This window comes from Populus trichocarpa, chromosome 12, assembly GCF_000002775.5.
Source record: "Populus trichocarpa isolate Nisqually-1 chromosome 12, P.trichocarpa_v4.1, whole genome shotgun sequence".
Lineage (NCBI taxonomy): Eukaryota > Viridiplantae > Streptophyta > Magnoliopsida > Malpighiales > Salicaceae > Populus > Populus trichocarpa.
In genome coordinates this window covers 11023839-11041691 of record NC_037296.2, presented here as the reverse complement: position 1 = coordinate 11041691, position 17853 = coordinate 11023839, and the positions used below count along the sequence as shown (strand labels likewise).

The 17853-nt window shown below is 32.2% G+C and overlaps 1 protein-coding gene across 3 annotated transcripts; it reads left to right on the top strand.

Annotated features, from left to right (window-relative positions):
• The first annotated feature begins 1494 nt into the window (after positions 1–1494).
• On the top strand, positions 1495–6115 carry LOC7458051 (DEAD-box ATP-dependent RNA helicase 30). 3 transcript variants are annotated; one of them, XR_002977124.2, is made up of 10 exons: positions 1495–1738; positions 1860–2422; positions 2511–2690; positions 2791–2952; positions 3053–3207; positions 3704–3796; positions 3913–3998; positions 4080–4474; positions 4812–4966; positions 5374–5523. XR_002977124.2 is itself a non-coding variant. In XM_024582670.2 (10 exons), exons 1-10 carry the CDS (start codon positions 1680–1682, stop codon positions 5810–5812), a joined length of 1863 nt encoding a protein of 620 aa, XP_024438438.1. In that variant the 5' UTR covers positions 1500–1679; the 3' UTR covers positions 5813–6115. The 3 variants fall into 3 exon arrangements, 1 of the variants encoding a protein (XP_024438438.1); XM_024582670.2 differs by lacking the exon at positions 4812–4966 and adding an exon at positions 5706–6115 and having other exon boundaries at positions 1500–1738; positions 4080–4306; positions 5374–5604; XR_002977125.2 differs by lacking the exon at positions 4812–4966.
• The last annotated feature ends 11738 nt before the right edge of the window (positions 6116–17853 follow it).

Sequence of the window (17853 nt, the reverse complement as noted above, 5' to 3'; positions counted from 1 at the left end):
TACTAAATTTCTTCTTTAGATGCATAAAACAAAATTTCTTTGTACATGAATATCATTTAGAAATAGCTCAACAAATTCTAGAAAGAATAATAATATATTTGTTCTAGTATTCTAGAAAATTTCTTAATATGAACCTTGAATTATTATTATTATTTTGTTGATTACTTTAAAAAAAAAAGAAACTCTATTAGTATTGTCCTTCATTCCATTTCCGTCTAGATTAGCATGTTGATGGATCAACGTTTAATGTTTTTGTCCGGAACTGCCCTTCAAAAGAATGATCAAAGAAGGGGTTGTGACCCATCATCTTAGGGCTCAGTCAAGTGCTGAGCTCTAGGCGTCAGTGGGTCACGCCAAGCTTGTGCTCTTTTTACTCTAAAAGAATCTTGGACTTCCTGATAGGACCATAAGTCAGAGATATTTATCATGAGAAGTCAGATATATTTTATCTTAAGAAACCAGAGATATTTTGTCCTGATGAGTTAGAGATATTTTGCCAATACACGAATTCTTTTCCCTAATATGAAGAAAGAGACCTCAAGGGCTATAAAAGGAATAAATGTAACTTCTACTAGCTAAGTTTATAATCTTCAATATCTACTGCATATTTATTTTTAAAGTATCTCTCTATAATATTATTGTATTTTCTCTTAAAAAGTCACTGACTTAATCAAAGAGTCCTCAAATTTACCAAATGAAATCTTTTGCAGGTATCAACTACCTACCTCTAACCACCTTAGCTAGGAAGAATGAATTAGATTTCCAGAACTAGAGATTAATCGATTATCTAAAATATAAACCTTGTTACCAAGTTACTTCGATTTTTTAAGACATTATCATATGTGCTTAATTAATGTACAAGTTCACACACACACCATATTAAGAAATTGTGTAAAGAATAACTAAGGGTCTGTTTGAGAGCGTGATAGATATTGTTTATACACACACACACCATATTAAGAAATTGTGTAAAAAATAATTAAGGGTCTGTGCGAGAGTGTGATAGATGTTGCTTTTAAAGTGTTTTTCACTTAGATATGTATAAAAAAAATTATATTTTTTAATTATTTAAAATTTATTTTTAATATTAGTATATCAAAATGATTTAAAAATATAAAAAAATTAATTTAAAATTAAAAAAATCAAAACTTTTTTAAAACACGGTTGAAGGATGATTAATACATTCCCAAACAATAAGAAAACTGGGAAGAGGTGTCACATTAACAAAACATAAACAGTTGAAGGATGATAAGTCCATTCCCAAACAATAATAACCTTCACCGGGATAAGACTTGTAGAGTGTTTGTGACAGTAATAAAAATTGTTTTTTTTTTTTTTAAATGTTTTTTTATTTAAAATATATTAAAATATTTTTTATTTTATTTTTAATATAGCATATAAAAATATATAAAAACATTAATTTAAAAAAAAAATCAAAATTTCATGACACCGCTGCAAACACACACACAAACCAAAAGGCAAAAGCGTCAAAGCGGTCGCTTTAAAAAGTAAACTAATCGGAGGAGTAAAGTAAATACTGAGAAAAAAAATTATTATTTCCCGCGATCTGATATATAAAAACAAATTTCAGTCTTCTTCTTATTCAATTGTCCCTAAAAATTAGAAGAAAATCGAATTAACCCTAGCTAAGCCAGTAAGCAGAAATCAAATCGCTGCCAATGATGAACCCTTACGATAACCGGTACACCGACCCCGACTCTTACCGTCACCGTCGCAGGCATTTCCATTCTCTCTCTGCTTTAATCGAATCTCCCTTTCTTTATCTTTTTTTTTCTACTCTTAAGTTTCAAATTTTTTAAAAAAATTTGGATTCTTATGTTAATCAGTTCTTTTTTCAGTGGTTTAATGGGCCAACAGCCTCCACTGGGGGCCACTTACGGACGCGGTGGACCTGTTCCTTATGGAAGTGGAGGTGGTCCTCTGCCTCCGTCTTTTGCGAGTAGAGGAGGTCCTGCTCCAGTTGGTGGAGGTTATCCTGCGTTTGAGCCCCCTGCTAGTGGATTCAGTGTTGGACGGGGTGGTGGCGGAGGAGGAGGAAGGGGAAGGGGATTCAGTGGTGGCCGTGGTTCTAATTTTTATACTGGGGATAGAAGAAATGATGCCGGTCATGGGAGAGGCTGGAATTCTGGTTCTGGCCGTGGTGGGAGGGGGTATGGTGGTGGTGGAAGAGGAGGGAGGCATGGAGGGGGAGGTCCGAAAGGAGAATTGGATAATATTGCACTTCCAAAGCAGGATTTTGGGAATTTGGTACCTTTCGAGAAGAATTTCTACTTTGAGAATCCTTCGATTAGGGCTTTGTCGGAGCATGAAGTGGTGATGTATCGTACAAGAAGAGAGATTACGGTTGAAGGCCATGATGTGCCTAAGCCTATTCGCCTGTTTCATGAGGCCAATTTCCCTGGTAATTCAATCTTTTCACATCAATGCTAACGTGGTATATTTTGAAAACTGTGTTTTGTTAGACTGATTTTTATGGTTTTATGTCCTAGATTACTGCTTACAGGTGATTGCTAAGTTGGGTTTTGTTGAGCCAACACCAATTCAGGCTCAAGGGTGGCCGATGGCTCTAAAGGGTAGAGATTTAATTGGCATTGCTGAGACCGGTTCTGGTAAGACATTGGCATACATGCTACCAGCTTTTGTGCATGTTGCTGCGCAGCCTCGATTGGGTTAGTATTGATTGCCTTGTTGGTTAAGTTGGATTTTTAAAATTGCATTATCGTATTTAGTTGTGTGGCATTTATTGTTTTATACTTTTTCTCCGTGTAGTACAAGGTGATGGTCCGATTGTGTTAGTATTAGCACCTACCAGAGAGCTGGCAGTTCAAATTCAAGAAGAAGGTTTAAAGTTTGGTTCGCCTGCTAATATTAGGAGCACTTGCATATATGGTGGTGCTCCCAAGGGACCCCAAATTCGTGATCTCCAAAGAGGTAATTTACTTTTTTTTGTTTAGTTTTTATGCTATCAGCAAATTGAACCAGATTGAGATTGGTGGAGGGTGGTAATGATTCAAGATCTGTCTTATGCCAGGTGTTGAAATTGTCATCGCTACCCCTGGTCGACTAATAGATATGCTGGAAGCTCAACACACAAATTTGCGAAGAGTCACATACCTGGTGTTGGACGAGGCTGATCGAATGTTGGACATGGGGTTTGAGCCTCAAATTAGGAAAATTATATCTCAAGTAACCATCTATCTTTAGCTTCATCTTTTAATATGATGGCCTTACAAAGTAAGGATTTCTATTAAGTTTTTTAATTTAACTAATTTAACTCCTGATAATCTTGTAATCATTTCCAAATAAGTTAACTGTTGGCTTGGAGCTTTGAAGGTAGTCATGTTAATGTCTTTAAACATTTAAAGCTCGATTTGTCTGCTAGCGTTTTTGAACAAGTTAATGCAACTTTCGCCTCTAGATTGGACTGCATTGTTAGCATGGGATCTGGTGTCATTTTCTGTCTATCTCAAAATTCACACTGAATAACTTGGATTTTAAAAAATATTCTTACTGAACTAAATTGAATGTTGGTGGGATATTTAATTTTGTAGGTAAGTAATTCATGCTGAACTGAATTGTATGTTTTGCCAGAATGCCAACCCAGAAACTGTTATTAAAATGGAATTTCATCAGCCAGGAAGTCCTTTGACACTGAGTTCTAAGAGGTCTATTTTTGTTGCAGATTCGACCAGATAGACAGACATTATATTGGAGTGCAACATGGCCCAGGGAGGTTGAAATTTTAGCAAGGCAGTTTTTGCACAACGCATACAAGGTCTCAGTTTTAGCTGTTCTCAATTACTGTCATATAATTGTTTTGAGTTTATTATGGTCTGCTTTTAGTATAGACACATGTTCATCCATTACTGTTGAAAATTTTACCTTGTTTAGGTAATCATAGGATCGGCAGATTTAAAAGCAAACCAATCTATAAACCAAGTTGTTGAGGTCATCATGGACATGGAGAAGTATAATAGGTTTGTCACGTCAGCTTGTTGCAGGGTAAAATTGATGTTTTGGCATGTTGATGTAGATGCTTTAATGTCTTATCTGTTCAGGCTGATCAAATTGCTGAAAGAAGTGATGGATGGAAGTCGGCTTCTGATTTTCATGGAGACAAAAAAAGGCTGTGACCAAGTTACAAGGCAGTTGAGAATGGATGGATGGCCAGCATTATCCATCCATGGTGATAAAAACCAGGCTGAAAGGGATTGGGTCCTGGCAGAATTCAAAAGTGGCAGAAGTGCAATAATGACTGCCACTGATGTTGCTGCACGGGGTCTTGGTAGGATCATTATGTGTTGGACTCCTAGGTCTATTTGCATCTGTCTAGAAATTTGAAGATAGGCAAGTCGGCCGGCTGCTATCCAGTTTTCCCTGAATATAATTTGTGGTATGGGTGCAAAGTGAGCTGCCAATATGCATAATCACCCCGTGATTGCTGTACTAACTTGTAAGCATGGCTCTTTACTTCAAAGGGATTTTAAAGTTGGATTGAGAGGCATGTTGGTTTCTCATATTCACTAGAATATCCCATAAGTTTGCCTTGCTTGGAGCTACTGCAATTTTATAGCTCATGTTACATGGACACAAGAGCACTGTCCATTGGTATTGTGGACAGCAGTTTAAGATTTTGTGGAGTGTCTGTTTATCATGGAGATGTCATTGTATTCTGTGGGCTGTGGAAGTTGCATTTCTGTTTTTTAATGGAAGTAATAATCTAGAAATCTGGCTTTAGTGAAGCGGTAATTTGCATGAATTGCCTAATATGACACAGCTCCAACTAACAGGTGTCTACGTAACATGTTTGCAAGCAATTGTTGCCCATCCACAGTTATGAAGCTGGTTTATCTTGGCAGCCGGGTTGACTGACATATGGTTACTAGATTGTTGGATATGAATATAGTGGCAGTGAAGCTGTTCCTTATCCCTGCAAAAGGTTAAGGTGGGCACATTTATTTCATGAATGTGTTGTCTTAAATTGATCACTTGGATGCTAGAGGTGCAGGGATAAGGGGGTGTTTGTACGTTTCTCGGGCTGGAATCAGGTGTCATAGTGGCTAAAAAACTTCATAAACTCAGCATGCTCATCCTAGGAGGTTTTGGTCCAGAGTTTTATTTAGCTATCTAATCTGAAGCTTGATAGCTTTGGTTCTGAGATTGAAAATCCTGAAAGCAGAGTTATCTTTTGATTAAGGTCAAAGAATATTTACATTTTGTGCGATCTCAAGTAGAATGAACCACCCTTCATATCTGAGTTTGTCTTGTGTCCTATAGTCCTACACTTGCGTGCATGCAGTGAACTTTATGCATTAATTCTTTTCATTTGACTTCTACTCCAATTTCTTGTAGATGTGAAGGACATAAAATGTGTGATCAACTATGATTTTCCTTCCAGCCTCGAGGATTATGTTCACAGGATAGGCCGAACTGGTCGTGCAGGAGCTAGGGGAACTGCCTTTACCTTTTTCACGGATTCAAATGCAAAGTTTGCTAGGGGTCTAATTAGAATTCTGCAAGAGTCAGGGCAGATTGTGCCTCCAGCATTATCTGCTTTGGCTCGGTCATCTGGTTCTTTTGGAGGTAAAAATATATGGATTTGTTAATTCAGGCTTGAGTCACTCAAGTTGAGTGTAAGGTCTATACAAAGATTATGAATCTCTATCTATTTCTCTTGTTCATAGGTTCTGCAGGTAACTTCCGTTCCAGAGGACGAGGAGGCAGCTTTGGCAACAGGGGTTCGATTTCAGGATCTAATACTGTGCCTCTTGGTGCTCGTAGACCTTGGTAATTTAATGAACAATTGCAGCTTCTCCAGAGTCTACCATATGTTAGGAAAACCATCGCGGTGGTGGTTGCTGCCTTGGTGTTGATCTTTCGTTTTGACGAGATGGGTTGAAAAATCATAGTAAGAATCCCAGAACTCGTACAGTTTAGGAATTCATGTATTGGCAAATTCATATGCATGTGATTGTAACTTTAGGTTGCATAAATTATGAACATAGGTGCTAAGGTTCTTTGTTGTAGTTGATGAATTCTTGATATAATCAACTATCCATGCCAGTAGAAAATACGGCAGACGTTTCTACAATTAGTCATAATTGTTGAAGTCTTTTCTTGGCCCTTCAATTATTTTGATTGTTTCATAATTGGTTTGGTTTGTGAACTGTGAGCCATTTCGTTGCAGCAGTATTCGCACTGAGTTGATAGATAAGCTCATTGCTCGGCTTCTAGTCCAGACCAGAGCGAGCTTTTTTATTCACTTCTCCAAACTGATTTGACTACATTCAATGTGTAGTTAGCACTTCTTTATCCTATTTTCTTCCACAAATTTCCGATTCATTCACAAGAGAGCCAGTCAGTCGCCAATCAAAGCTATCTCGGCTTCTATGCTCATAACCCCCGCTCTTAAGTGGAACTTATTTTTCTCACTGGCAATGGCATCTAATTTTTCTCTCAAGTTCTTCAATTTACGTACCATTTGTAGTCGAAAAACAATCGGATTCTGACTGAGAGAAAAGAAGGATCTTACTTGTTTTTTCAGATCTTTTTGTTGCCGACGCCTAATTTGATCTTCAATAGCAAACTCATCAAGTACATCATCTGCATCATAAGCAGCATCCTTAAGCTTTCTCAGCCAATTCTTCACAGCTTCACTCTTCCATTGCTTCTGTTCTGCATCCTGGCGCACAGCTTGGACTGTAGTCAGCGTGCTTTCAAGATTCTGAAGCTCAGCTTTTAGACCACCGGCCGGCAACTCCAAGCTCTTCAAGCGCTAGAGTATTCAAGTTTCCCAAGATTGTATTCACAAGAGTAGAAACAAGTTCATCAGCCATGCTCTCTCCTCGGATTGTCAATCTCCCAAAATAAGAAAAACTCGGAAGGATCTCACTTTCTTTTAATCAGAAGTGAATTCACTTTTGTGGTTAGTACAAGTTTCTATAGCTTTTTAATAATAATAAAAAAGCCTGGCAATTTCCCAATAGCTGGTTTTCAAAACAATAAATTAATAATTACTGGATTTCAGCTCAACAGTCAACTCGAGATTTTTTTCAATTTCCAGAATGCAATTTAACAAAGGTTGATTAAATGACTTCTAACCTAGTCTAGTATGTGAAGAATGTGTTTGTGTTTTAAAAGTGTTTTTAAATAAAAAAATATTATTTTCATATATTTTTAAGTAAAAACTCCTTTAAATCTCTATTATAATACCATACAAGTTCAAAACCGCAATACCAAATAGGAACAAAACCGAGTTACGAGGATCTTTCTCACGCACAAACGTGGAGGGAAGCCAGAGTATTTGTCCGATTTCCATCCGAAAAACCTTCCTGCATGTTCGAGAAATTGTGTTTAACATGAAGAGGTAACAAAAGGAGCGAGTTTATCCACACAGCACATCATATTTGTATATTGCGTTTCACTTTAAAACATCAACTCAAGTCTTGTAATTGTGAGAGATCTTTCTACTTAGAAAGAGATTATTATCAGTTCAAACTCCTTTCCTTTCTTTCGAGTATTTAAATTTAATGTCATGTTATATAAAGAGATCAAAGTAGATCAGTCTTTTTATCTTGTGAGCTCAGGCTCTTATCCTTGAATGGTTTTTTTAAAAAAAACTAAATATAATTCATAATTTATTAATTCATAATTCATAGCTGAGTTGAGAAGTCTATAAGTAATGCAGGAATTAATATTTCTTATTCACAAGTCAAGGTGAAATACAAGTCATGGATAGAAAAATGGGGGTTTATTTGTAGAATAAAAGGAAAAAAAGCAGTTTCACTATTTTTTATTTAAAAAAAAAAACACCTTGTTTTAATTCTATGTATATGCATTTAGGGAATGTTTGGGAGTTGTTTTTCAAAGTGATTTTTGCTCGTAAATACATCAAAATAATCTTTTTATTTTTTAAAATCTATTTTGACATCAACACTTCAAGATGATAAAAAATCATAAAAAAAATTAATTTTAAACAAAAAATATACAAACTTTAAAAAAATACACGATTTCAAATGTGTTCCAAGATAGAATCTTTCGTTCTAGCAAAACCCTTCTCATGGCTATCAAAGACTCATCTCAACCCAAAAGCTTAAGCTGTTATATGAGATTTTAAGATATGATTTATATTATTCTCTAATACTCCCTCTCTGGTGAAAGTCATTTGAGCTTGAAACTTGTACAAACTCACATTACCTTGTACTTTATTTTTATCAAATAAATAGGGATAAATGAGATTTGAACTCGTAACCACTTGATCATCAAGGCTATAATATCATGTTAAAAAATCAATTCAACCCAAAAGCTTAAACGGTTAAGTAAGATTACAAAATATAATTTATATTATTCTCTATCAATATCTTGGTCTACTCAAGGAAGCAAAACCCAACAACAACAGCAAAATTCTTTTTTTTTGTTGTGTTTTGTTTTTGTTTTACACTGAAGTTCTTCAAATCCAGGGGCATGCTGCCCATTGTTTCAACTTGAAGACATATATTTTCTTGCAAGAGGATTTTATCTTTTAGGGGTCAGCTGATATTTCAAAATCGGGAAGATCCAAGATTTGAACAATGATGTCCAGAGCCTCAAACTTTGAAATCTTGAAGCACTCTCAACCTTTTAGTCGTCACTAAGCAACGTTCGAATGTCAATTTTCTTAGATATTAAGTAGCCTAAAACGTCCCTTTAGACTTTAGAGTCGATTTCAATCGATCCATTTTCTTTATATAAAAAAAGAAAATGTCACCTTTGATCCCAGATCTGGAGGGGCTCTGATGACGACCTGTCTTAATCGTCGCATTGCATAGAATATGGCCACTTGCTACTTTCTTTCTTTTTTATTTTTTTTTAATACATCAGAGTTGTCAAGCACTGTATTAGCAAGAGACTGCAAATCCTGTAGTGGTGTTTTGGCCTATTGTGTTTCCATGCCGATGCACTTTGAACTCAAGACTTGATGAGTGCTTGTGCTGTGTAACCCCTTCCCACCAAAACCAAAAAAATAAACAAAACAATGGTATGGATAAACATTAAGGACTTTTATATATTAACGTCCTCGATTTCTAAATCAAATTTTTTTTTTTTTTGCCATAATATTTGTTGTTTTAGAAAACATCTTATCACAATAATAGAAGCAGCTTTTAGCTAAAAAAATAAAAATAATATTACCATAATTTTGATGTGAATGTATTAAAATCATAAGAATACACTATTTGCATGTTGTTATGAGCTTTTTGGTAATATCATCAAACCCAACATAGCTTGGTGAGTCAACCCAACTCCATGCTTAACTCATATTTTCAAATAAAATCTAGTAAAAAATGATATGATGTGATTTGATTGATTTAGTAAATCTAAAACCGATTCATTTAACCCAGTTAAAACCTGGTTAGACTAAAAAAAAAGATGCTATCATTTTACTTTTAAAAAATATTAAAACGAAGATGTTTTGGATCAACCTAGGTCTTTAAGACGTTGTTGTTTACTCTCTGACAATGTTATTAATCTCAACCAAGTCCGTTAGGTTCATGTAGTGATCTTTTGATCTAGCTTCTGAATCAGGCCACGTTTTAAAGTTAATTGGGTGGGAGTTGACCTAGTGTGACCTAAATGTCCTAGCAGGTGCACTCGCAACTTAGTAAACTCAGTCAAAACTCAATTTTTCTTGTTTAGAAAATTTTAAAAATGACGTCGATTTAATGTTTTTTTTTTTTTACAAAACAAAATCTAGGAACAACAATATTTTGTATAGACTTGGGTCAAATCGATTAATCCGCTCTTGCCATGTTTAATAACCTTACTTTTTGAAATCTATTTTTTATTTAATTGAACGATTATAAAAACAAATCTACAACATTTGGCTATACAAGTGTTAAGTCAAACTTGTAGTTCTTCGGGATGTGAGAGGAATTGGAATAGTTTTGAACATATCCACTCCAAGAAGAAAAATAGGTTGTATCACCAAAGGTTTAATGATCTTGTTTAAGTCCACCGTAATTTGAGATTGAAAAAAAAAGTATTTTATTTTCTTTGGTTTTTTAAATATTATTTATTTTATTTAGTTGCATTACTAATACTTATATTATGTTTACCTTCACCTTCAGTTTGAATATGTAAAAATTATTGGAAAGAATAAAATTATGATCCAATTAATTTTAAGACAATTTGTGACATTGAAAATTGGGTAATAGAAGATGACCCGTCGATTTTGACAACTGAAAAGGTAGAGAGTTTTCACCATACTCTATCAACAATGACCATTTAAGATACCTTAGATGATGGTAATTAATGATTGATCCTTTAGTGAAAAATATTATTTAAAACAAAGTATTGTTTAACATGTAATATTTATTTGTTAATTAAGTTTTAAATGTAGATTTCATGAATACTAAAGAGATTGAAGATGATTATGATGATGAAGTTACAAACGAGCTTGATGATGTTTTATTAGACATTGACTAAATTGGCTCAATTCCATCGAGATGTGATTCAAATTTTGCTCCTATGAAAACTGAAAAACTTAATGCGTTCATTCAACAAAAATGAATGTGTTGTTGATTTAGAATTTATATTTTTTGATGTTTTGTTTTAAATACTTTAGAAATTGTATTTGATTTGTGTTTTTGATATTGAATTATGTTGTTTGTTTAAAGTGTTGCAATAAATTCTTGTTTTTTGTTTATCCAGGTCAACCCAGTTCACTCATGACCCGATCATTGTACCCGGTCAACCACTCAGATCATGTTTAAAAACTATGGTTCGCAGAACTCGCTAACTAAATTTTAACATGATCTAGAGATTGAATATAAATTATATTTATTTTCATCGGTCGGCTTTCCAGACATCTTATATTTGGATCTGTGATGATACACATCTTGAGTCATAAGTACATAAACTAAGGTTTGATGGAATAAATTTATAAATTAAGAGAAGAAATCGCTTTATTATTGTTACGATACATCTTTCTCGAGCCATTTATTTAGATGACCATGCAACCACGGAAAAGGCAAAAAGCAGAAAAGGAAAGAAAAGAAAGAAAGAAGGAAAAGACAATGACAGAGGGAGACAAGGAGGACGACGATGACCAGAAATCTAAAAGGACAAAGCTACAAAAGAAGTAGGTGAGATATAAGTCATAAGATTAAGAGGAAAAGAAAGAAATTGATCTGCGTGACTTTTCATGAATCAACTTTTTGCTTATCAGAAGCCCTATTGCAGCTGTAACTTTCCCTGCGAAAAAGATGATGGAAATAGGAGCAATTTTGACAGGATACACGCAATTATTGATGTAAAGTTTGAAAGCTTCACCTTTGGAACGGTGTCATGAAGAAACAATGCAGTACAGCAGCTAGCACTTCCAGCAGGAAGGATTGCAGGGAGAGAGCACAGCTTCTTTTAAACAAGTAGGGACCATTCTTGTTGCAAGGTCGTAGTCCTGGGTGCCAATGTATATTTGTGTCTCCATCAGGACTGACTAGATTTTCCATGATCCCACTAGATTGAATCCGCGGTCTGTTTGTTTTTACAGGGTGCATGGCCGTGTTATTTAAAAAATTTAATTTTTATTTTATTTTTTTTATTATTATAATATATTTTAAAGTGAAAAATACAATAAAAAAACAATAATATAAAGGAATCCATGCCTTCAAGTACAACATGTAAAGCATGCAAGTTCATTATTTGACCTTCTTAATTAGTTGACATTTGCAGTGTGCATGCAACTAGTAATTTGCTTTTAGCTAATAAATTATTAACATAATGGTATGCCTAAGCAATAAAATGGAGCTTCAGAAATAGTTTGTAAAGAATATTTTCTTGTGTCTTTCTACTAACATACTAACATAATGTTGTGTTCTATTCTTGCAAAACAAGGTTTTTACTTAATAACAAGGTTGGTAAGATTTAATTTTTTACGTTATTTTAATAAAAAGGTTTTTAAAAATCATTTGTGCTGAGAGCATGTTTGTTTTTATGTTTTAAAAGAGTTTTAACGTGTTGATATTAAAAATAATTTTTAAAAAATAAAAAAAATATTATTTTAATATATTTCCGAGCAAAAATCACTTTAAAAAACAATCATTACCGCGTTTCCAAGCCTTCCTTAACAGTTTACTAATGAAATCATAACACGTGGACTGAGTAATCTTTTTCAATAATTTTTTCAATGATGATCAATGGTTGTTAAATAAAAATTATTGTACGAGGGCACAAAATGATGTCGTATCGAGTGCATAACGTGTACACTCACCACATCACATGGAAAGGAAAAGGATCGTGGTCTTTTCACCTGCTTATGATGGGGTTTTTTTAGAGTGACATGACATGAGACCAGCAAGGATGACTGATGGAGGAGAAGGTGCCGAAAGTGACCCTTTTGAGTGAAAATTTAGGAGAGCAGCAACTAATGTGGTAATGTAGCAATAGTTAGTCCACGACACATCCATAAAAGAAAGATAATACGGACAAAAGAAGAGAAAATAAAAATAAAATAAAATAAAAAACATTCTCATACAAAAAAAACAATATATAATCATTTCTGATGGGTCTAATGTATTATTTTTATATAAAAAAGTATCCATCTCAGTGAAAAACAAATCTCACCAAATTACCATGTCATGTATTTCTACAATATAACAAGCATTTATACATCAATTTGTGTAGGGGTGAGCAAAAAAACTGAAAAACCAAGAAAACCGGAAAAAAAATAACCAAAAAAACCGAACCGTGAAAAAAAACCAATTAAAATTTTGAAAAAACCAGCTGGTTCGGTTCGGTTTCGGTTTTATAAGCCTAAAACCAAAAAAATAGAATCGAACCCAAACCGAAAAAAACTGAAAAAAAAAACCGAGCCAAACTGGCAAAAAACCGAGCCAAAGCGAAAAAACAGAGCCAAACAGGAAAAAACCAAGCCAAAACCGAGCCAAACTGAAAAAACAGAGCCAAACCGGTTTGAACCGGTTTTTGTCCTAAAAAACCGAACCGAAACCTATCGGTTTGAACCGGTTTTTGTCCTAAAAAACCGAACCGAAACCTATCGGTTTGAACCGGTTTTGGTTTTTTTAATAAAAAAATCGGTTTGATTTTTTTTTTTTTGATAAAAACCGAATCGAATAAAAAATAATCACCCCTAAATTTGTGCATCTAAACATTTTCCATGGGGATTTTGTTTTCCTTCGATAAATCACAATATAAATATTAGATGCTCATGATTTATTTTTTTATTTTTTTGATTGATATTAATTTTATTTGAAATAATTTTTTAAGTTAATTTTTTATACGGTTTCATCATCATTCAATTTTTTTCTATCAGATTTGATTCTTATTCTTTTAATTGCTATTTTTTTTACCTAGACAAATTTTTTAAGTTGATGTTTTTTTATTTCATTATTCAAATTTAAATTAATTAAGAATTAAACTTCTTGATTGTGCCTAAGTCTAGGATTTTATGGGTTGCAAGTTTGGGAGATTAACCCAGATTTAAAAGATTCACCTGAGTTTGTTGTTTTCCTTTTTTTTTTAAGCTCATATTTTTTTATTTTCATATTTTAGTATTTATTTAATCGGAGATCAAGCTCCATTATTTTTTTATTTTCTTTCTATAAGATTTTTCACTAGTTTTAAAAATGACTCAGGTCATCTGAGGTCTTTTTATTTATTGTTCTCTGTGTAAATTTATTTGTTTTCTAATTAAATTAAGTTAATTAATTAAATATAAGCATGAGATGATTACTTTATGATATTTTGTTTTTTAGGCCGTTGCTTTGACAATGTGTGGTTTCTTTTGGTGTCATCGTGGAACCTTTCACGATGAAGTTAGAATTGTTTAGGTAAATTTTTTTTCTTCTCATATAGAATATGATATTGACAACTTATTTTTTATAATTCATTATTGTGAGTTTTTTATTGCTTACTTTATTTAATATTAAAGTTTTTTAAATCATATTATTAAATTAACCGAGTTTATTGAACTCAATTAACTAATGTCATGAATCTCAAGTTTTTTTAATTTTTCAAAAAAATATTAATATCGCCTTAATATTATTTTTATATTAGAAAAAATTCAACCCGAACATATCATAGCGTGTGGCAAACTATCTAGTAATTCATCTAAGCTAGAGTCATGTTACATAAATATTGGCATTTCATGAACAACTTGCTCGGCCCGCTATTGGATGCTAGCTTCATGTTGCGTCTAAAAAACAAGGCATGGGAATCATTCATTGGCGGAAAAATGAGTCAGATCAAACCCATACCCACCATGGTTCTTGCTTTGGCTTGTAGCTTGGTACAGGTTTGCTCTTTTAACAGTTTCCAATTTTTGGCAACACAGATTTCTTAAATGGGTAAAATGGATTTATGATTCTTCAAGTTTTTTTAAATAAGAAAAATAGAGTAATCAATTTATTTATTTTTTTGTACGTTTAATAGGGTTTTTTTTTTTTTTTTTTTTTTTTTGTCTTTGGAAGTTTAGGTTTTTAACTTTGGTTCTTTTTCTATTCTTTTATTCAGATTTGATTTTCATTTTTTTTCTAAATTAATTTAACCCATCCACATGGCATGATTCAAATCGTTAATTTCTTGAAATGAACATCATTAGGATGGAGGGACCGCGCATGATCAATAATTAAGAGTACAGGGTCTTAAGTGGCTAAAATTGATGTGAAGGGGCCAATGTGACTAATTTTCTGCCGTCCAAAATTACTAGACAAATAGATTATTAAACAAGAGAGCATTAGTTTATAATTATGTAAACATATAAGAACTTTGTAATCTAAACAAATATATAGACTTGGATGAGATTTACGAATACAATCTTAGCATGTATACTAAATATATATAGAATTTATACTTAAACAAACCTAATCAAAGATATTTGTTGAAACTCTTGTAAAATTCTTGTTGTTATTAAGGAATAATCATTTGTCTTTAAAGATTTATTACTTCTCACTAGGTGTAAAAAAAACTTTTTTCAATAAATTTTTTAAGATTTCAACAGCACTATATATCATGTTTAAGTGCACTCTTAAACAATGTTCAAATAACCAATACTCGAGATATCTCTATAATGACTAATCCTAAACTCTAGATTGGGAGGAACATTAAAAAGAAATATAGCTTAAAAACTAGAAAAGAAAATGCTGGAAAATCAGGTAAAAAAAAAGTTAAAATTCTTGTAGAAAATCTTTCCAAAAAATGCAGAAAAACCAACACCAAACATTCTTCTCCTTGATTAACTTTCATGAGCCAAAATTAAACACGAACATTTTTTATTTAATTTGAATGTCTTTTGAGCTAAAACGTTGTTTAGGTTTTGTAAAAACAGTTCTAGAAAAACTAATTGTACATTCAAGGGCTATACAAAACAATAGGTCAAGCTAGAAGAAATAATTCTTCATGAACAATACTCGAGCCTAATTTTAAATTAACAAAAAATAATCTTTTGTAACTTAGAAAATTATTTTTTAATAAACTTATGCCTAGGCCCAAGCCCTACTCGAAGCTCGAGTACGAGTTTGGTTGTGTCGGGTCGTGTTTGTGTGAGTTTTAGCCCAAAACCACTTTACTTAAAACCTCTTCCCTTTGAAAGCTTAGGTATCTTTTGGATTCAATTTTAACTTTTCAACTTTCCACTATATAAACACCAATAAAGTTTTATTTCTTTCCTATATGAAATAAGATTTTTTAAAAGGGTTTTAGGTTTTACCAAAACATGTCAACTGAAGATTCTTCGAGATCAATTTGTTATTCACCTATAATTTTTTTAAATCATATTAATGTTTCATAGTAAAAAGTTTATATTAGAGATTAGATTTCAACAAAGTTTTAACTCTAAAAGTGAGTGGACCACTTTTTTAATTTGGTCTCAAATGAGCACATTAACCATATTTTTAATAAAATATTCAACAATCCCTTACATGAATAGAAATTGTCTGGCTAATTTAAAAATGACTCGAAGATTCGTATAGAAATATTGATTTGGTTGATCACTACATTATGATAGGTAACTTTTGGCTTTAAACCTTTCTTAGTAAAATATTATCGGATTTACTTGCTAAATAGTGAATGTGATGTCTTGAACTATTTAATTTTTTATGTAAACCAAGATAATAATATTCACATGGTTCTCTACCTATATTTTTTTTTTGTTCTCACGGTTGTGTTTATTTTAGCCCTGAAAAACTTCAAGTTTCATAAATACTTTAGAGGGTTCAACCTTTTTAAAATTCTTAAAGGAACAATCACATTTCTTACTCATATATATGATCTTTTTATTAAAAGTATTATGTTATACTCCACTTGATATATCAAGATATAAAAATCATTAAAAGCACAATTCATCCTTTGTCACGTTGCATCTAGCATTTATTTCATCATACAAATAAGCAATAAATAATAATTTTTTAGTGTTACTCAGAATGTTATATGGTTTAGTTTTCAATTTAAATCTAAATCTTAGAATCTCCAATCAACTAGGTATGGTTATCATTATTACACTATTTTATTTTTAAAGGCTCTAAGCCCATTCCTCTTAATGAATTATACACAAGCTCTCTTAATAAACCTTTGGTTGATGAATTTACAATATTTTCCTTTGACTTTACATAGTCAATGAAAATAATTTTATTTGAGTACAAATGTTTAATTAATGATATTATGTTCATGATGTATAGATCTATACTTACCATTATACATATTACTTTGTGCCCTTTTCAATTATAGACTGAATGTTGTAATGGACACAAATTGTTGGCACTGGTTTTGGCTAGCATGGAATATCCTATAAGAAAATTCAAAGTCACTTGACTTCTTCTCCACTTTAACATGAGCAATAAACTTTGATTTCATTGTGGATCTTAGATACATATTTGCATAGATGATTTTCATGATGCAACTACTCTCACATAGTTTTTCTATTTTTTTTTAATTTTTTAAAATTATATTTGTCGATTTTTTTTTATATTGAGCTGATTGAGAATTTAGTTTTGTAATTTTTTTCTTAACATTATTGATTGCTACAGTGTTTCTCCGCATGGTTTTTTTTGTTTTTGTTTTTTTTATGATTTTCTCTGAAATTATCTTTTTTTATTTTATTTTTTAATATTGAGCTGGTTAAAAATTACAGTTACAATATGTGAGGAAAGCACTGTAACTTTCCTCGCAAATTACTGTGGATTGCTACAGTGTTTTTTCTCATATGATTTTTTCCTGTTTTGTTATGTTTTTCCCTAAAATTATCTTTGTCAATTTTATTTTTTAAATATTAAGCTGGTTAAGAATTGCAATAACAAGTAAATAAAAGTTTTTCCTCACAAAACACTATGGATTGATACAGTTTTTCCTCACATGGTTTTTTTCCAGTTTCTTTTGTGTTTTCTTTTTTTGTAATATTTTTTTCCAAAATTATCTTCATCGATTTTATTTTTTTTAATATTGAGTTGGTTAGAATTTAACTTTGTAATAAAACTTAATCATGTGGAGAAATCACTGTAGCTTTCCTTACAAAATATTGTTGAAATTACAATTACAAGTCATTACAAATAAGGTTAAATCATGTGGGGAAGCACTGTAACTTTCATCACAAAACACTATGAATTGCTACAGTGTTTCCAACATGATTTTCCCCCTTTTTTTGTGTTTTTTTTAATATTTTTTTTCCTAAAATTGTCTCTGTCGATTTGATTTTTTTAATATTGAGCTAATTAAGAATTTAGCTTTATAATTTTTTTTCTTTAAAACACTGTGAATTATTGCAGTGTTTTCCTATATGATTTTTTTATTATTTTTTCCAAAATTATCTTTGTCCATTTTTTTTTAATATTAAGTTGGTTAAGA

Bases quoted from the DNA above. Each gene is read 5' to 3' on its own strand.
- LOC7458051 (XM_024582670.2), top strand. From the start codon at position 1,680: ATGATGAACCCTTACGATAACCGGTACACCGACCCCGACTCTTACCGT. The intron at 2,423-2,510 runs GTAATTCAATCT...TTTATGTCCTAG, and splicing joins TCATGAGGCCAATTTCCCTG to ATTACTGCTTACAGGTGATT. The intron at 5,605-5,705 runs GTAAAAATATAT...TCTTGTTCATAG, and splicing joins GTCATCTGGTTCTTTTGGAG to GTTCTGCAGGTAACTTCCGT.